This window comes from Schistocerca cancellata, chromosome 10 (assembly GCF_023864275.1).
Source record: "Schistocerca cancellata isolate TAMUIC-IGC-003103 chromosome 10, iqSchCanc2.1, whole genome shotgun sequence".
Taxonomy (NCBI): Eukaryota; Metazoa; Arthropoda; class Insecta; order Orthoptera; family Acrididae; genus Schistocerca; species Schistocerca cancellata.
Window position 1 is genome coordinate 133,928,074 of NC_064635.1, and position 21,528 is coordinate 133,949,601.

Below are 21,528 nucleotides of genomic sequence, written 5' to 3' on the forward strand. Positions count from 1 at the left end.
AATCCCTGGCACCTGGTTATCGTGCACTAATATGCTACAGCACATTATAATATCTCGTTAAAATTATGCCATTTCTCTTCAAATGCAATCAGAAATCACACTAAAATTAAGCTATTTCTCTTTGTGTGCTGGTTTGAAAATAAAATGAGCAAAAACACATTTTGTAGCACTCTCCCTGCAAAAACTAGAAACCATTTTAAAGTTGCTGAAATGACAGTCAATTGTGCTCTTGTCAGCTCAGACAAGGGATGCAGCTGTGGTTTTGATTGTGTATTTTCTGATGCGATACCATCCCTTCTGGCACAACGAGTGCTACATTGCTCACAGCACCAGGTTAGCATTTTTCCACCAAGTACGTATTTTTCTTTGAAATTGCTTATAGATTATTGTGCAAGCACAGAGTACAAGGGGTTTTTGAATAACTGTTACCTCAATGGCACTGTGGCCAAGTTGTCTAGCACACCGACTGGCAAACCAACAACTGGATCGATTCCCACTACTACCAACATTTTTTCCACTGCTCACAATGTTAAATGACTACCACATTTACATGTACTTAAACCAGTTCAACTTATGTACATAGAATTAATATAGTCAATTTAATGACAATTACTATCCTTTTAAGTATAAAGGCTGTAGGTCACCACATTGGAGCACAATGGTAAAATTTTGTACGAGCGGCCACTGCTAGGAATGTCATCAAAAAAAGTTATATGCAGTTGTATACAGCTATTACTAATCATATTTTTTTCTCAAGAACTAAATTTTTAGGTACTTCTTTTCCATTTTGTGCCCAGTATCCAGAGATTAGGTTACAATCACCCAAACGGTCTACCATAGACAGAACAGTAGGGTTTAAATACAGGGGCTATCTTCTAAAACAGAAATGCTATTCCCATAACTATCAATTCATCAGCTGACAAGTTGTACAGGTACTTACAAACATTACGATTCCTTTTTAAAATTAAGTCTTATTTAGACACAGGCACTTTATTAACAGGGAAAGTTACCTGGATTGTTTGCCTGTATTTCAGTCTGATGCAGTTCGCCACATTCAGCAAGGCTGTGATCCAATGCCAGGGCCAGGAAGCGGCACTTGGCTGGGCTGAGCCGCTTCAGCAGGGAGTAGAGCGCCACAGTACGTTCGCATTCGTTCCACTGGTCAAACCAGGCTGAGACGGTGTTTACCTGCTCGCGGAACATGACTGCTCCACTGCCTACACTACCGTCTGACCGTAGGGAAGTACGGCCCTGCAACAATACACAAATCCTTCATATCAGTATTTAATCATATTATATCTGGATCTTTAAGTGCATGAAAGAGCTGATAAGTCTATACTAGAATTGGTTCTCCACAAGTTCTAAATAAACATTTTGTATTTTTCTAAGACTTGATCCAAAATCTTAAGGTGTTTTCTTCATACATAAAAATCAATAAGCAGATCAAAATAACACATTCAGTCACTCAGTAACCATACTGACAAGTAAAGGAAATATAGTCAGTGCAAAAGATCTTACTAGTGTTCCTGCTCTAACTAGTCTCATGAATGCCGAAATATCAGATACTGAAAATGTGTGACTGGTGTAGAAAATCAATTGAGAAAGCTAAACCGTTGAAACATCATACATCCAGATCAGATGCGGTACAGTAAACCTAGACTAGATGCGTTAGTTGCCAAGTTCTGGCAGTGTGATTTATGAATAAATCTATATTAGACTACTACCAGTCACATTATTTTGTTTTAATTTAATACAATGCTGCATGTTTTTGTCATCAAGTCTCTCTTGCACGCATATGGAAACAAAAGTTACTAAAATATTAACTCCAGATTTATTTGATAATTTACAAACTATGTCAAAGTAATATCGATATCAATTCTGGCATGTACACGGGTGGGCAGGAGGAAGCAGAAAGTTGAGTTAGGCTCCATTTCCACAATGAACAATATCCGCCAACCATCAGAACAACTGGAAGTGCCCAAAGGCACAGACCAAAGTTACTTCTGGCGTATAGATGTGGATTATGTCTGATTGCACCATAGCTACAAGAGTAGGGAAAAAGTCCCAGTAATATATGCTACAAGATTCCAATTAAGGTCACAGAGAAAAGAAAACATTAGGTTCATCAATCCCATTTCGCATATAATACAGAATCTACGGAGTACATACTTATTGTGATGGTCATATCAGGTATCTGCTGTAGGGTCATTCCATGTCAAATCAACCAATTGTACTACATGATTTGAACCATGACCTCTCCGATTTGGACGAATTTTTTTTTCAGGTCATGTACCCACTAACACTAGTTTAAATTTGAGATTTCAAATTTTTCTGATCTATGGTTTTTGAGTCAAGGGTTTAAAAATCGAAAAACCTCCGTTTTTGATCAATCGATGATTGTTTTAAAATGCTGTAGCTCAAAAATTATACAACCTAGAGAGCTCAAACTTGCACCATTGTTTTCCTCTATAAATTCCCTTCAATTTGATATGTAACATGACTATGCTACCTAAATATGACAATTTTAAACTATTCCAAAAAAAAAAAAACATTTTTTGAAATTCCCAAAATGTGTACCCTCTGATTTTTTTATAAAAATTGTATGTGTTGTCCAGTCTAACTGACTAAATACATGCAAAATTTCAAGATGGGATCTCAATGGGTTCTTGTATAAAATAATATTTTACTATCACAATACACACTAGTGAGGTGAAAAGCAGACTATTTCTACGCTATGAAAACTAAGGTAGGCCTATGCAATTCTAACAAACTTAAATTATTCTGTTAGCCTTTTTATGCAACATTACCCTCTTATTGTTTGTTAATTCATTAAATGATATAGTGTTTTAATTTAATGTTCATGATTCTTGTAACTATGCATCAGAAGGAAGTAAACATTTTAATTGGTAATATACGTGCTACAAGTTAAAATTTTTAATAAAGCCACTCACCTTCATCCTTAGTTGTAAATGGCAGAGACTATCTTTTTCTTGGTTTTCCAGGTGTTATTTGTTTTCATTTACAACAAGTTCCTTATATTAGAAATTGGCATGTAAGTAATTTCACATAGGAAAAAGATTAACTAGTCGATATCTGCATGGATACAACTGTATTTCGAATACCAATTGGTATTTGAAAAGTTAATACACATTGTATTTATACAACTTAAGGGTTTAATGAGGGTAAGTGTAACATAATTTAAATGTGCTTCTTTTATGATCTTTTAAGATATTTTACCAAAGCAAGAAAAGACAACTTCATTTCTTTAGCAATTAAAAAGTGTAGGTTCTTCCCATAGCTGTTGATGGATTCGCTGTTTGTAAAAGAGTGTTTCCTGGGGCATCTAATATATCTCATGGTTGTGGATAGTAAAAAGACTGGGCTGGACCCTTTGGGTGTAAAAAATTTACTCGGTACATGTCATTGTATTTTTCTTCAGTGCATCCTAGCCACCAAGAGTCGTCATATGCTACTGTCACAAAACCAGCAGTAATATTTTCCATATGTGACTGTGTTATTTGGTTCAGTGTTGTCCAATATTTAAGGGACTCATCCAGACTAAAATGATAAGGCTTGACAGTAATTTCTCTCTCTGTGCAGGGTTTATATGAGTGAAACTTTTGTGTTCCCACAATCGCTTTTGAGTCACTAAACCGAGGAAGTAAGTATTCTTTGGCAGTTCGTAGTCCTCTGTTGTGCAATATTCAAAATCAATGTTTTTTATGTTTTCCATGGCAAATACATAAAGTGATTTGGGTGTTAAGATTCGTTGGTCATATGGCCTTCGTAAGCTGGCTTTAGCAGCTAGCCACTTAACAGTTCCGCCAAGGCCATCGCATGCACTCTTGCCATGGGATGTTGCAAAGAACTCCCACTCTGCCTCAACATCAAAATCAGTTTTTTGCAAACACAAATTAAGGAAGTTTTTCTTATTTTTTATATTGTGCAGTGCTGCCATCAGAAAAGTATGTAAGCTTTTTAAGTGCGAAAGGCAACTTTTGCTTTATGATTTCTAGTAGTTTTTTCGGGAATACATAGAAAGCGACTGCATATTATGTTTCAGGCAATCTGATATGAAGACATACTGCAGATGTTTTAGTTTTCCCTCCCATTTATAATATATGATGAAAGGATGCAGTGTAGCTTCCCCGTTACATCAAGGTGGCCATAAGTGGGGTAGTGGCCAAAACTAGAATATTAACCCTATATGAAAATCTCACTTTTTTTTATTATAAAAAGTGAATGTCATACAAAATCGTAAGATTCTTAAGTTATTATTTTTTTTATATATATTTTATTCTCACATTAAAATATCATTTAATGAATTAACAAACAATAAGAGGGTAATGTTGCATAGAAAGGCTAACAGAATAATTTAAGTTTGTTAGAATTACATAGGCCTACCTTAGTATTCAAAGCGTAGAAATAGTCTGCTTTTCACCTCACTAGTGTGTATTGCGATAGTAAAATATTATTTTATACGAGAACCCATTGAGATCCCATCATGAAATTTTGCATGCATAGTCACTTAGACTGGTCAACACACATAATTTTTATAAAAAAAATCCGAGAGTAAGTATTTTGGAAATTTCAAAAACTGTTTTTTTGGAATAGTTTAAAATTGTCATATTTAGGTAGCATAGTCATGTCACATATCAAATTGAAGGGAATTTATAGAGGAAAACAATGGTGCAAGTTTGAGCTCTCTAGGTTGTATAGTTTTTGAGCTACAGCATTTTAAAACAATCACCGATTGATCAAAAACGGAGGTTTTTTCGATTTTTAAACCCTTGAAACTCAAAAACCAAAGGTCAGAAAAATTTGAAATTTCAAATTTGAACTAGTGTTAGTGGGTACATTACCTAGAAAAATAAAATAAAATTCCATCCAAATCTGAGATATCAAGGTTCAGACTGTTAGTTGATTTGAGATGGAATGACCCTGTAGTCCCTTTTCAATGGATCCATAAAATACAGTTCATTCACAATGTCACACCACTGTTTATGTTCAACATCAACGTGCAATAACCATTACATACAGAAGGTGGCGGCACAAGCAGTTGAGGTTATATACAGAGTGTAGGAAGCAGCACAGAAAACAGCTCTGTCATTGTCGTGATGTGGAAACAGAACGATTTAAACAATGTCCAAAAGGGCACTATCTTCGGCTTTCATGCCAAGAGTGGAAGCATTTCCGAAACAGCTAAATTTGAAAAATGTTCGTATGCCACTGTGTTTGAAGTAGGCTGTGCATGGCAACATGACACTATTAAAAACAGATGCAGAGGCAACTGTGGTGCATCACGGGCCATAGATTACGGGTGAAAGACAGCTGCTGAGATGTGTACAGGCGAATAGTCATGCAGCTGTTGAGATAATATAGTGAAAGTAAGTAAAGAAAACAAGCCTTCACATTTCAGTGTCAGAGAGAGTGGAGATAATTCTCAAAGTGAAAATAGCAGCATTCAGTTTCTGCAAAAGATTCTGAATGCTATACCTCCAAGAAAGCCATCTTCTTTAAGTCCAACGCACTTCACTGAACACCACCAGACAATTTTCTTTTTCTTTTTTTGTTTGTTAAAATTACATTTCAGAAACTTTTTGTACTGTATTTTGTAAATAACTTTAAACGTTCATAAATGTTAAGTTGGGCCCCTTCACAAAATGAAAATTATTAGCCTATGACGACATCATCATTAAATCAAAATTACAACATGTCCATTCATTCACCTGAGTGGAACAATTTCTAGGGAGACAATATAATGATCACATTAGCTCAGTCATAGGTGATAGAGGCAGCAGATTTCGGTTCACTGGCAGGATACTGGGAAAATGCAAGTTAGCCTACAAAAGAGCACTTCCAAATCACTTTTTCATCCCATCTAACAATACAGTTGAAGTGTGTGGGACCCCACACAAAATAAGACTTAAAATGCACTTAAATAAGGGCAGCACAAATGGTCCTAAATTTGACTCTGGGGAATGTGCCTTGGAAAGGTTGAGAAAAATCACTAGTGGCAGATGCTTTAAGATAAATGTCAATTGGTGAAAGCTTTCTTATAAAGTTTTGAGAATTAGTATTAATGGAGAATTCAGAGAGATTCTTCTTCCTCCCACGAGGATTGGTTCAGAATAATTACGGCACACACAGAACTATTACTTATACACTTGCCTTGCACATTTTCAGTCTATGGTCGCACCACAGCAAATACACGTATTTAGTGCAACAGTAATTATCCCAAGGGACCTGTAACCTGTAACTTGTTTTTATTTTATCACTGTTTTCTTTAACTAGTTCTAACCTATTAGAACACTGAACCAAGACAATCATAGCATATATGTTCAATTTCTATTACTAAGATTCAGTTCTATCAGCTTATCCAAATTGCATTATTTTTCTTTGGTAGTAACTACATGGGTAACAATGTAATCTAAATCAGGCAATGATGAGGGAATTAGCCTAGAAAATGAGAAAGTGATCCACTCCCCACCCCCTCCCCCCCATTGAAATCTTGTGATGACTGACTGATCTGTAGCGCAGTAGTTAGGTTGGAAGGTGACAATTTGGTTGCAAATTGACGAAGCTAACAGATGTTAAAGAAGAAAATTTGATTGTGATAAGAAACCTTGAGTAGTTGCTATAGCCAAATGTTTCCATCTACACCATACTGAGAAATGCAACCAAGGAACCAAGGGGGGGGGGGGGGGGGGGGGGGGGGGGAAGGGGGTCCAAGATTTAACTTTTACCCGAACAGTCAGTCACATTCCTACCTACCTACTACCTAGACACCAGGCTGCACTACAGATCAGTCTGTCACCATGGCCAACATTCAGGTGAATGATGGGGGCTTGGGGAGGGGGGGGGGGGGGGAGGAGGGTTGTCCAAAAAGTAATTTTAACCAGAGTAAACATTGGAAATCAATTGAATACAATGGGTAACACTTTGCAATGCTATGCAATTGGCTACTTAGCTATGTAGGGAGCCTTGATGCACTCAGATAGAAACGAAAAGCTCAACTGGCAACCAATTCAGCAGGCACAGCCATATATCAGTGACCCTATATTCATTGTTGCTCGAGGCCATGCATTAGTAAGTTTTCTGGAAAGCTTCATTCAGTGTGACACCACCTTCACTGTCTACAACATGCATTCTTCTATTATATATGTGACGTAAATACCAGTACCCTCAGCCAGTTAAACCTTGAAAACCAGCTGTGATTACTAAAGCTGTATGAAGATTAATTTATGTCAGGAATTTGTTTTCGATCCGTTTGGTGTCCTTTATATTTTTCTTCATGTACATGTTTATTTCATTAACGCTAAATTCCCTGTGCGTATTCTTTAAAGCGCCAGTACGCACTCCTCATTTTTCTCTCTGGTAGAAATGTTTTTCAGCACCGCCTTCACTTGAAAAAGATTGTTTACGTAACGTTCATCCACCAGAAGTAGACTCGTATCTACAGTGTTAGAGAAGTATTACTTTGTTTACAGTGTCAACAAGGGCACGTGGGTTTAACAAGGTCAAAAATTTATTAATCATGTCACAGCTTAAAACTCTTTAAACAGACGTCTGTCATGCCGGTGTCAACATATCCAAGCGGAACTAATGATAACCACTTAAATGGCACCGTTTAAATCCAACCGCGCATAGACGTTGTGAATCATTTTAAAATGTTCACTGTAAGCGCTGAAATTTTCTTGCTATTTTGACCTCCAACTACGCCCTCCTCCTACCCTTTTCAAAGTCAACAACTCTTTCCAGCGTTGCCATGAGCGCAGCACAAAATGCCAAAAGTCACTTTTACCTCGCTGTCAATACTTCAATAAGAAATGAAAACTTTGTGTTTTGCCGATACATAACAACTTGTGCGGCGCTTAAGCCAGCACCATGATCGTAAACAAGCTTGCAGTGGATTCTAACTGGGTAACATGGCTTCTGCGTTAATCTGCTATCTCACATTCCGAGATAACGCATTCGGTATACCATACACTTTTAGCATTTCTCCTTATGATAAAATAAACTTCACACAAGCAGAACTGGGTCGAATAACTAGTGCAACTTGCACAGAGACGTCAAGATTCAGGTACATATGAGGTTCGCCCACTTCAAAAACCACACGATCCATATTTACAAAACAAAGTTCACTAGCACATACCATCAGTTTCATCTGCTCCACGAATCACTCACCAGATCAAACTGACGCTGCACACATACTCCACTAGCCTCACTCATTCGTGCATCCCTGTACCTTATAACATTTTCAGTCAACAAAAACACCACCACTGCAGTCCACGACTGACGTCATATGTCACAGGATACGTGCCCAATTTACCCACACATATATTTCATGTAAGACAAATAATACATCATATTTGTATGCTGAAGAAGCTTACAGATTTGAAGCATATACGTAGTTCTGTTGAAAGCATCAACTGTTCAATAAATAAATATTATGTGTCACTACATTTTTACTACTCCAAATGCGCATAGCACGTCTCTGGTAGGAAATCTCGCAAAGATATGCCTGTTATTAGCCTCTCCCGCGGTGCATCATGTTTAATTTTGACACTTTCCCAGTTGACGTAGAAAATTTTAAGTCCGAATATGTGCTCGATTTCGTTTGATAATTTATAAGTTGTTGGAAAGCTGTCTCTCTATTTTGCCATTTAGTACCGTTTGTTTATAAATGCAGAAAATACGTGAAGCCCTGGCGAAGTTCTTGTTTTGCATTTATCGGCTGGAGCGTAACTTTTAGCAAAAATGTGATATGTTGCTGTCAACAAATATTCCCAGTTTATTAATACCATGTAAATATTTAATCTCCCCTTACATAACCTTTGTCTTTTGCTCAAAATGTAGTCAACGCTTTGCGTAGTAAAGTATGTTGGCTTCTGCTAAGAATATTTTACAATGGCAAAACGCCGAGATTATCGTGTTGGGAGAATAGGAACACACAGAGCAGTAAGCAGCTTGGAAAAACGGGCTTATATCTCACTTACAAGCTCAGCATAAAATTTTTAAAGGTAACTACGAACAAACGTCAAATAAATGCGTAACGTAGATGTTTAAGCAGACGAAATTAGTTTTGGTGATGTTTTGACATTTGTTTACGTAGAAATATCATTTTTGCTTTATATGTGACTTAATTTTACGCGATCCAGTTAGAAACTTATTGCTCTGTTACAAAATTACAGTGTAAGTTTCATAAATGTGTTGAGTGATGTGCATCTCGACGTAGTCGTAAGATTTGATGTATGCATGGAAAAGCTTTTTGGTATCTTTAAGTGTGAAACCACGTATATGATGCTTTCTGCGCCACGCATAAAAAACATGATGATAATACTGACGGTGAGATAACGAATATTTTTGTAACAGTAACAGTAAATACACAAAACACAAACACGGTAACTAAAGGTTCTCATTGCGTAAGTCCATGCCTAAACGCATTAACTGAACATTTTCCCGAATTTATTTGGATCTGAAATATAAAGAAAATGCAGTCACTTCACAATTTTAGTTTTAATTTTTACCAGTGGTTAGTTCAGAATGGAGAATATACAGCCCAAGAAAACTATTAAAGAAAAAGAAACATTGCATTGTACAATAGATTTTGACTGACTTTATTTCGGGAAAGTATATAACAGCATTTGGAAAAATAAACACGCAAACCGGTATACAGCCTACTATATGATTAAGGCTTTAGTTTCAGTATGCATCTACACTTGTTCCCTGCAAACATCTTTCCTCTTGTGTGGCTGAAGGTAATTCGTATACCGCTATTATTCATCCACTCTACAGTTTTTGAATACTGAAGGAAAGTGACTGAAGCAAAACTTTTGTTTAAGTGCAGTTACTCTGAGTTTGCTGTTGTCATTTAGTTAGATAAATGTGGGGGGGAAACAATGTTGCTAGACACTTCTTGGATCATAGCCTCTCCAAATTTTAATAGTAAGCATTGAGGCAGGTGAATATCTCAGCACAGCTCATGTGGTGATGAAAGGAGCCTTTAAATCTTCTCTCCTGTATTGATCTCGGAAGTCGACTGTACCTACATTACTTAATGGAATGTGGGCTGAATGGTAGGTCAGGTTGAAAGCTGACTGTTTCTGGATTAGTAAAACAATCAAGTGTGAATACGAAATCTTAGGTGTGATGACATTTTGATTTGTAGTGGAGATTGAGTTGCCAAAGCGATATTGAATGTTTCAGTTAATCAGACCACAGTTGATATGTATTCTAAAGTGACAAGTATTACCCGAGGTTCCATTAAATGAGAATTTTGTAAGCTGCATTCTTCGTAGATAAAATACATTTCCTCATGAATCTGTCTGGTATATTTCTGTCTTAAACTTGTTGCATGTGGCTATTCCACCTTAAATTAATGTGAACAAATACCATACTCCTAATTATTTTTACAGTTGTCACTGCTTCCAGTGAGTGATCGTCAGTGGCATAATAGATAACAGAGTGGAACACAGCAAGCCAAGTTTGACACGATCACAGTTCTTGGGAATCTTGTTGATTTTCGTTAGTTATATTTTCTGCTTCTAAAAAGGGAATTAAGTGGGAGGCACAATATGTGTTCTATAATGTGTGCAATAGGTTGGTGTCAGCAATGTGGGCACATTATTGTATACAACTCTTCTTTGAAAATGTCCTTAAAAATGAAAGAAAGAAAGGTGGAAAGATAGAGTACATCCCATAAAGAAAACTTTCATTAAACTGACACATTCCATATCATTACGAAATGTTGTGTTCTGGGTCTGTTGAACAGATATTAATGTAATGTAACATGTCACATATGAAGAACAGCTAGTAGCATATCTCAACAAAGTCTACATGCTAGCTGCAATTCCCACCAGGCTCTCTAGGGAAGATGCAGATAAATTAACTCTAATGTTAGGCAACAATTTATAGTAGTAGTATAATTGAATCAACACGTGTTATTCTGTCCAGATGACTAAACTGTCCTTTGGAACTCGTGAACTATATTATGGAATATGTCCATTAAACAATTTTTCTAAATATTATATGTTCACACATGCTGAACTGTTTTTAGTGGTGGTAATTAACATAGCTCCTGTAAATATTACTGCAAGGCTAATAGTCTGCCACTTGAATTATCTAACAGTGCATGAAATATGTTTAACTTACATGAGACATGTACTTGTGAGTTGCTTGAAAATCCCGTGGTCAGGTAGGAATCTACAATTTATTCTTATTCAGGAGACATAACAAAGACAGCAAGTTAGGGAGACATTCCTCTTGCTTGGATTGACTCATTTCTCGACTAGGGAAAGGTTGTTGCTGGGGAGAGGGATAAAATTTACAAATGATACTACAGGAATAAACTGCATTGGGAGTGGAGAAGCATCTAATGTGGAGTCTCAGAAGTTTCAGTACTTTATCTGCCCATGTTCCTGATGTACTTGAATGATTTCCCAAAGACGGTGGAGGACTCTTCAAAAATTGCAATACTTACTGATGGGGCGCATATACTGATAAAGGTCCCCAAGTGTACCCATACCTAACATAACCAGAACAGTGAAACAGCTTATAACTGGTTCCGAACAAACACATCTAAATGACTTTTAGAAACCAAAAATAGAGATGCATGGACAAGCACTGGATGAGGCTCCGCATGTTAAGTTCTTAGGCATCAAGGTGGGTAATGAACTGGACTGGCACCAACACGTGGATAAATTAACCCATATGCTCAATTCTGCCCACTTTGCACATATTAGTCTCTGTCATTGTATTATTGGTCTGAGTGCAGGATTGGCAGCAAACTTTGCATGGTTTCACATAATACTGTTCCGAGGTACAATTATCTGGGGCAGTACAGTTAATTTCAAGAAACTACTTATTCTACACAAGTACACCATAAGGTAAAAACTTTATGTAGTCTTCATTATCCATCATAATCATAGTGTCTGGTGGGAATGCAGCCATATATAGTAATAATAATATAACCAGACATAACGTCTGAGAAAGGAAAGTAGTAATAATAATAATAATAATAAATAAATAAAATAGCTTCAAGCTGTGTTTATGGTCTCATAAGGTCTTAATTCTGTGATCAATTTCATGACTTCATGTCTCATCTCAGATTTTCCTGTGCACATATTAACAACAATTTTCTATATAGCCTCCACCACTGCACATACAGCATAACATTATTTCTTGTAAAGTATATGTTGTAAGCCAACCCAACTAGTCTACCTATTGTAAGATTAAGCGGGGATCTGGTGCTAGAATCGTAATATATAGGAATTATAATTAGTCATAACAAATATTATTTTCTGTCTTTAGACGTTTGTCACATCATGTTGTTGTAATCATTCTTTAACATTTTTTTTATTTTTATTTTATTTTTATTTTTTATTTTTTAATCATTTGTGCTGGCCATAAAAAATTTTTAATTGGGTATATTGAGAACTATTTGCACCCCATATGCTACCCATTTGAAAAGTGAAGTTATGTTAAAGCAGTTCAGGAGGTACATAATTGTGTTTTATTTTGTCATGTTATCTGTCCAGTTGTATCATATTGGTCACAATTATGTAAATTTGTTATATATTGAGTGGTATTACCTTTGTAAAGGTTCTTTAATTTTGAATGAAAAGGTGGCCACTTACTTTATACCAGTGATGGATAACATGCAAGGTGGAGAATGCACTAATATTTTATGATGATTGTGAATAAGGGTCAACAGAAACATCCGATCTCACGCGTCGGCTTTGACCCGTGACATAAGGGTGTTGTGGTGTGTGATGTCATTACGACGCGGAGTTTGGTTTGAGTGTGTGGCGTGTTTGTAGATGTCGTGTTGTTGTTTGTTGTGCCCTCTGGTGGTATGTTCATGGTTTTCGTTTGTTTGGTGTGTTGGGCTCAGTTTGCTGTTGCTCAGTGCTGAGTGCTGCGTGCGTCTTTTTGAAGCGGAATTTGTATCAGTGACTCAATGGTTTTGTGTGATAGTTAATGTAATGATGATTGCTGTACGTCGGGTGGGTTTGTTATTAAGTGTATTCGGTTGTGGTTTCTTGTTCAGGAATGGATATGAAAGACCAGATTAATAGTTCTCGGTTGAGGGCTATGGTGGGGGAGACTGCTTTAGAGCTGATTAAATTTCTTCAGCTATTTGGCTTAATTGCCGAGGTCGTGAAGTGCGGTGTGTGCCGTGAACCTATGAAATTGGTTAAAGTTCCGGCCTCTCGGACCAGGGACGGTTACATGTGGTGCTGTCGCAAAGATGACATATGGCGTTCCATACGGCGCGGTACCTGGTTCGAGAAGTCTAGATTGGGCATGCGTGAGATTGTGCTTGTTACATATTATTTTTGTTATAGATCTCCACAGAGTTTTTGCGCGCATGAGACTGGTGTGAGTGAGAGGACTGTTTTAGATTGGTATTCCTTTTGTCGTGAAGTGTGTTCGGAATTTATTAAGTACAGGGGTAAGTTGGGGGGGCATGGGGTGGTTGTGGAGGTGGACGAGTCACAGTTTGGGAAAAGGAAGTACGGGAGGGGGAAGTCTGTGGCTGGTCTTTGGGTGTGGGGGGCTGTTGTTCCGGGGGGTGGGGGTTCCGAATGTGTTTTTAGGGTTGTGGAAGGGAGGTCGAAGGCTGAATTAGTGGGGGAAATATATAGAGCCGGGGTCCACAATAGTTTCTGATGCTTTTTCTTCTTATAGGGGGTTGGGTGAGAGGGGATTCAATCATTTAGTAGTGAACCATAGTTTAGAGTTTAAGAATTATGAGACAGGGGCTTGTACTAATACAATAGAATGGATGTGGGGGGCGGTTAAGTCAGTTCTTGGGAGGGGGAAGAGGTGCTCTTCCAACCTTCAGTCTCATTTAGATGAGTACTGTTGGTGGAAGAGTGTCCCAGAGGGCTATTGTATTGTTCGGGTTTTCTTGAGGGCTGTGGGTAAAATGTATAGGCCGAAAGTGGTTAGTTAGGGTGGGCTGGGTAGGTGGGTGGGTGGCTGTGGTTCAGGGTGGTGTGGGTGGTTTATTTTGTTGTATAGTGTTTGTTAAGGTGGGGGGGAGGGGGAGTGTGTTTGTTTTTTGTTTTAGTTGTGGAGGATCTATTTTGTTGAAGTTTTTGTTAAGTTGTAGTGTGTGATTGAGATGTTTCTTATGTTGTGTTTGGTTTTTGTTTTTGTGGGTTTTTTATTGTGGGGTTGGGGGGGGGGGAGGGGGTTGAGGTGTGGGTGGGTTGGGGTTTTCTTTTGGTTCAGTATTTTTTGTTGGTTTGTGTGTGTGTGTGTGTGTGTGTGTGTGTGTGTGTGTGTGTGTGTGTGTGTGTGAGAGAGAGAGAGAGAGAGAGAGAGAGAGAGAGAGAGAGAGAGAGAGAGAGAGAGAGAGATATTGTGGTGGCCAATCTAGTTTGTGGGGCTGGAACTTTCTTGTGGTAAGTTCTCATTTTTTTGTTTTTGGCGTATGTGTTGTATATTGGGGTATAGGGAAGTGTTTCATTGAAATTTGTGGCTGTGGAGGTTGGTATTGGTATTCGTATTGGGAGATGTTTTTGAGTCACATAGGTCAAGGGTAGTGGTCGATCCTAAGTTATGGGATTGGGAGCTGCTGTTGAGCTATATAGTTGGAGGGAAGTGTTCAATCTCAATGTTTGGTGGAGTATGTTGATTTTTGTAATGGGAGATGGGATCGGGAGCTGCTGTTGAGCTATATAGGTTAAGGGAAGTGTTCGATCCCAATTTATGGTATCGGGAGCTGTTGTAGATATATTTAGGTCAAGGGAAGTGTTTGTTCGTAATGTTTTGTGGTGTATTTTGATTTTTGTATTGGGAGATGGGATCGGGAGTTGCTGTTGAGCTATTTAGGTCAAGGGAAGTGTTCGATCCCAATTTATGGGATCGGGAGCTACTGTAGATCTATATAGGTCAATGGAAGTGTCCGATTCCAGATAATAATGTGTTTTGTGGTATTTGGTGAGTTTTGTGATGTCGATTTTTTTCGTCGTCTCGTGTAGTTTTGTATGGCGGTGGGTGGCTAAATTTGTTTATTTTTAGTTTCTCCCCACCCAAAAACCCCCAATTTCCCACGCTTGTCCCGTTAGTCATTAGGCTTTTTGTGAAACCTATGTGTGTGTTGTTTTTCTATGTATTTTCGTCTTTATGATACGTATGCAACGATTTTATATCCGCCATATTGGAATTGTCGTTTATGGTCGTTTCCGCCATATTTGTGACGTCATGGGTCAAAGCCGATGGGTGGGATCGGACGCTTCCGTATTTCCGTGAATAATGACACTGTAGTTTAAACAAAATAGTGGTTGTGAATTTAATAATCTCTACATTATTTCATGATGTTCCCACTAGGAAACAAACACTGCTAATGTTTGACAGCTAGCTGTATTAAATTATGATAATCATTTGCAAATTGTGAGTACAATTGCACAATGGCTATACAATTTACTAGTAATGTATGAAAATTTGTGCTGGTTCAGAACTTGAACCCAAATTTCGCGCTTAACACAGGCAGTCGCCTTAACTATTTTGGCAATCCAATCAAAACTTCCATGTGTCATAGTGTCAGTGTCCCAACAGTGCTTGCATGCAAATCTCATGATTCCCACTCGGGGAGAGACATCATTTTGCACATCAGATTGCCTTGCTTTGGCATGAAATACAATAGGGCAATGTTTATATAGTTCGATGCAGTGTTCCTATGGACGTGCGTGCGTGTCTGAAGGAAGATTGCATCACACTAAACACACACTATAAAATGCAGATTCCGCCCTGCCATAAATAATATTATCTTGTGTATGCACTGACGTATGTAATTTTGAAAACGCTTTTACTATATGCATAGGTACATCTGAAGATGAGACATGAAGTCCCAAAATCATCGTGGAATAAAAATTATAAAACCAAAACTGTAGCCTGATGCTATTTTATTTATTATTGTTATGTAAAGGTGATAACAGAATGTCTTGCAGAAGCCACTTCAGCTGATAGGGACTCCTTCACTTACATGCAAATACTTTTTACTCCTTGATAATATTTGTGGTTAATAATGAGGGAGAAATTATGTTGAACAGTTATCTTCACAACCATAACACTGGCAAATGATTACAGTTTTGTTTTATTCATGAGAGAGTATAATGGAAATGTTTAAAAACCTGAATTTGTAGACTCTTGAAAATAGGCATGTATTATCCTACGAATGAAAGTTATGAAATTTTGGGAACCAGTATTAAGTGAAGAATCTAGTGATATTCTTCATCCCCTCCTTCCTCATCCACAAGTGTTATCTCTGCACAGACAGTGAAGAGAAAATGAGACTAGTCACAGCACACAGTTGGAATGGGCTGAAACACCATCGAGTATTACCATGCTAAGTATCCTCCGCCGTGCAGTTCACAGCGGTTTGCAGAGTATTTATGTAAATGTAGACAGAATGTGCATCCCTTGGAACGGAGCTTAATATTCTGGTGCTAGTAGACATTGGGCAGGAAACTGAAAATCTCTGGGTGTTAAAAAACAAATGTTAGTCTCTCCTGCTATACTTTATCAGAATATTTGAATTGTTGGATGTAAATTATGGTTAAAAACTGATTTTCACTTTAACTTTGCTATATAAAGCTGATACTGCTATGTGTAAAGTTACATAAATGCTTTGCATGAAGTATTGATAAAAGCAGCAGCTGATAGTGGCTCTTTCCTTCAAAATACCTGCTTTTCTGCAAATATATGTAGTAATAAAGTAATTCCAGTTATTATCTATGTGAGTAGATTAGCATTAGTTGTAATTGATTGTTAGCATATTTTACATAAGTTCACTGCAGTGGCTAATTCTCCAAATAAGCATCACATTTCTGAAAGCTCTCCTTCATGTTGGGATTTATGGAATGTTGTGTGAAAGAATCAACAGAGACCTTCGTTAAGTCTGGTGTGTATGGTATGACTACTTCTGCAGACTACAGCAAAGGTCTCAAACTTGTGGTCCATTTGTTCCATGTCTCTCTTTAAGTTAGTTGTGCACCCCCCCCCCCCCCCCCTCCCATGCCCCCAGCCCAGGTATAATGGCATGTAGGTTTTTTGCCACCTTATGCGTAGGTGCGCAAAACCCGACTAGCACTGAATATTTTGGTAGATGACTACCTCATGGCAGACCCAAAGTGTAAAAAAGGGGATCCCACTCAGGTGTTTTATAGACTCATCCCTTCTGAATGCACTGCAGTCACGCCTTTTGTTCTTTTCAATTCATGCAATAGGAATAGAATCAGTACGTAATCAATTTTTAAGATACCTGAAAATTAGCTGAAGAAATTACTTCATTTATGAAAATACTTATTGATGTAAGCAGCTGCTTTCAATCACGCTGCCCAGGATAGCTGTGTGGTGTGAGGTGCCTTGCCAAGGTTCGTGGGGCTACCCCCATCGGAATTTCGAATCCTCCCTCGGGCTTGGGTGTGTGGGGTTGTCCTTAGCGTAAGTTAGTTAGATTAAGTAGTGTGTAAGTCTAGGGACTGATGACCTCAGCAGTTTGGTCCCACAGGAACTTACCACAAATTTCCAATTTTTTTTTTTTCAATCGTGAAGGGAAATTGATGTCGTCTCAGACCCAAAATTTTAGTTTTGAAAGTAATTACTGCAAATAAATTTTGTCCCATTAGGGAAAATAGGAGCAGAAAAGAGATATCAAGTGTCAGGAAGAAAACATTAATATTAACATTGTTCTTGTATTTTGCACTATAAATTTTTTAAAATAAATTTACGTTTCTGTGACAACTGAATTTGATGTCATCCTTTTTTTAAATTTTGTTTTCTATCCACGTAAACTTGAACCTTGTTTATTTGGCCCATGTTAGCTTTTGTATTTGACACCACCCCCCCCCTCCCAAGAAAAAGAGGGAGGGCTAAAATCTTGTGACTGACTGATTTGTAAAATAACCAGAGATCTAAATTTCCTTGAGAGTTGATAAAATTAATCAATCTGAGTGTGAAATAAAAGCTGTAGTAACAGGTTGCTTTCTATATTTGTACTGTATGTATTGCTGTTTGTTCTATTTAACACATTTTTTGTCATCAAAACTAATAAAGTGCCTAATTTCCTTTCCAATCCTCGTGCCCCCTCTCCCCGGAGGCACACCTCTTTCTTTTCTTTCGAATATGTACTTGGCCACCACTGGGCCCCAGCCCTTGCAGCACTACTTTCCTTTCTGTGTTGTAAGATTATTCTTCTATTATTCTTTTTTCCTCTCTGCCTTTCCATTGGATGGTCTACATAGTACCAATTGTGGTTGGATCTTGTTCGTGATTGTCAACATTCGTTTTCTCCTTTCCAGCTTTCTACAGTGTTTTATTCTTAACTATAATATTCCTTGTTGGGTTTGATCTCGTGCAGGGAAGGTTACCCAGCATGATATATATGCCATCTCTTGCGCCTCCTTTCTTTATACCCTTCCTTTCTTGCAAAGGTACTGAACCCAAAACCCAGCACGATACTCATTCCATTGTGTGTGTGTGATCATAAAGTGCTTTCATGGTGGTAGCCCCCTTGATCACCCACACTGTTGGTGTCTGAGCTGGAGACACACGGCAGTGGTTTACTGCTCAGGTTCCTGTTGCTGTGGGTGGTTGGTGCCATTGTGGAAGGACCCCATTCAAAGTGGCTGGAAGATCCATACATCAGTTGAATTTAACTTTCTTTCAATGGTGTATGCAAAGCCCCAGTCTCTTCCCATGGGAAAGATTATTATAATGCAAAGAGATATGACCCCACGTTGTTTTCTTCCTCAGCTGTGCCATAGGAAGAGGGGCAAGCCAGACATCTGAGAATGAAATACTTCACCCAATACTTGGTCTGAACTGACTGATAGGCATACTTTCACTGCAACAAAACCATTATTTTTTGTTGAAAGCATTGAGGACAAATTTGGGGAAGCTGGTTCATTATTAATTAAAACTTCCTCTGCTGGCCAATCTACAGCTCTTTCGGCACAATCTTAAGTGACATTCCTATGACGGTTTCCCCACACAAATGTTGAACGTGGTCCAAGGAATCATCGTCCAGAGATCTTACACTCCAAACAGAGAGAGTAGCTCCAGGCTAATCTCGAGTGGCAAGATGTACTTTTTAGCAGACATGTATAAAAAAAGGCCCAAGGACAATCGTATGGATACAGACACCTTTATGTTAGCATTTGAGGGGATTGTCCTCCCATAGAAGGTTGTCATGGTGTACAGGTGTGATATAAAAACATATGTCCCACTGCCCATTAGGTGCTACAGATGTTACACTTTGAGCATATGTCATAATGCTGTATGGCACACCCAAAATGTGGCAATTGTGGATGATCACTCCATGGAGAAAGTCCTTTTGAACATCCACCTTTCTGTGTCAGCTGTGTGGAACATCACACTCCATGCTCACCAATTTGCCCAGTTTCCAAGAAAGACAGAAGATCCAGGAATACAAATCTAATGACCATCTGTCATATACTGAGGCCATGAAGAATATGAATACCTACATCATGTGAATATGACAATCAGTTACATAAACATCATGACCATCACCGGCCCTCCCACCACCACCACCACCACCACCACCACCACCACCACTACTACTTCAATCTTTCCCAGGCCATATCTCCTATTACCACCCTCTCCTGTGGTTCCAGCATTACCTTCTTCAAGAACCACTTCCAGCACCCTGCCAAAGAAGCATTCTCCTCCTTCAGCTGTCCACTCTTCATCTGTCCCTGCGCTCAGTACGAATAGCTCCTTGAGTGAATATTGCCACCAAAGGCTACAAAGAAGTAGAAGAAAAATCAGGACAAGGCTCATCCGATGCCCCCAGAGGCACCAGATCCCCCCCCCCCCCCCCCCCTGCAGTTGGTTTCTGAGCTGAAGTTTGATGATATGATTCCATCCCCACTGGTGAAAGGCATTGATCCTGCAATGTGACTGTCCCTGCTGGCTCCTTCACTCCTGATCATCAGTGAATGGATCCCCCTTGATACCTCTTTGGAGGCTATAGTAGTGCAGTTGCAAACAGCCTTCATGATTTACCTATTCCAGGCAGTCTAATTACTTCTGTTGAATTTAACGCATTAATCCAACTACTCCCCCCCCCCCCCCCCTTCCTGCTTGAGGACTTCAACACACACCACCCCCTGTGTGGGAGTACCACTTTGTGTAGTAGGGGCATTATAATTGGCAAACTACTCACAGAACATGACCTATGCCTCTATGAGGGTTTTTCCTATCCACATCAGCACCAACACTGACACCTTTTCAGCTGTAAGCTTAATTATCTCTTTCCTCTAATCTTGTAGCTTTGCTACATTGATCACTACACGACAGTGATGGTCACCATTTTCCGGTGATCTTGCTATTTCCTTGCTGCCACCAGACAGCTCAACTAGCACACTGGACACTTCACGGAGCCATCTGGCCCTTGTATGCCTCTGCTGTTATGTTTCTCGCCTCTATGTCAGATTGTATTTATGAGGTTGTGCAAGGTGTATTGACGACGTGATCACCCACGCCACTGGAATTGCTATTCACCTTTCTACAGGTCTGCCCCACCGTCTGTCAGTGCCATGGTGGACCAAAGAAATTGCAATAGCTATTCAAGATCTCTGATGAGCCCTGCTCTGATTCAAATGACCTCTTTCACAGACCAACATTATCATTTTTAGCGTTTGGACTCACTATTTAATGAAATGCATTTAGAAGGAATGCTGGAAGCACCATATCTCGTGTCTGGGAACATATGCCTCTTCATCTCAGGTGCAGGCCAAGCTCCATCCCCCCTGCGAGCCCAGGGATTAGAATAGGCCCAAGGTATTCCTGCCTGTCGTAAGAGGTGACTAAAAGGAGTTTCTCATCTTTTGGCCTTTATGTGATGGTCTCCTATAGGGTTTGACCTTCATTTTTCAAAGTTTTCCCAAAGAGTGAGCCAGATGGGGAAGGGTGCCTTACATGATGCTTGGTGTCCATCATGCGCTGAGACCTCTTGCACCCTTCGTCGACGTGAATCTGCACTTCCGCTCACTCTCCAGCTGTTGGGCGAGGTCACCCTCCTGGGTGCATTTTGCTCCATCCTCTGTGCAGTATCGCTTTCTGTGCTGTCGACGATAATGGACTTCTTAGCTTGTTTGCACCTGATACCCAGCACCGTAGCCAGTCCGTTGTGGTGGGGCCGCCATGTACCCTGTTGGTTGTAGCCCCCTGACTAACAGGGATCGCTCTGCTGATGCCTGCGCTGTTAACTCCCTACATATCCCAAGGAGTAGATGCCCATCACCCTGGGGCATCGGGACTTCCGGCAAAGGCCATCCTGCCAGGTGGCCTTTGCTGCGGCTTGGTGGTGCCCGTGTGGAGGGTCCCTGGTCGGAGTGGGTGACATCAGGGCGGATGACTCGTGATGAAGCGTACCACGTCATCAATTGCTGGTGATCAAATGCCAGTAGTCTCTAAGCATTCCAAGTCTCAATACAATGCAAGGAAGTATGATCCTGAATCATTCCCCTCCATGGCCATACCATTGGAGGA

The 21,528-nt window shown here is 39.2% G+C and overlaps 2 protein-coding genes across 2 annotated transcripts in view; one reads left to right on the forward strand and one right to left on the reverse strand.

Moving 5' to 3' along the window:
* LOC126106567 (protein Smaug homolog 1) overlaps window positions 1-8,292 on the reverse strand; it is a 106,141-nt gene extending 97,849 nt beyond the window's left edge. Inside the window, exons 1-2 of the mRNA XM_049912909.1 lie at window positions 8,188-8,292; window positions 1,011-1,251 (exon numbers count right to left, since the gene is read on the reverse strand). Of these exons, the coding sequence (XP_049768866.1) occupies window positions 1,011-1,251; window positions 8,188-8,232 (286 nt within the window). The 5' untranslated portion in view covers window positions 8,233-8,292. The remainder of the gene's footprint in view (window positions 1-1,010; window positions 1,252-8,187) is intronic.
* Window positions 8,293-8,560: 268 nt separating this feature from the next.
* Window positions 8,561-21,528, forward strand: part of LOC126106866 (uncharacterized) — a 153,425-nt gene continuing 140,457 nt past the window's right edge. Inside the window, exon 1 of the mRNA XM_049913268.1 lies at window positions 8,561-9,023. The gene's annotated coding sequence lies outside the window, so the exon portion shown is untranslated. The remainder of the gene's footprint in view (window positions 9,024-21,528) is intronic.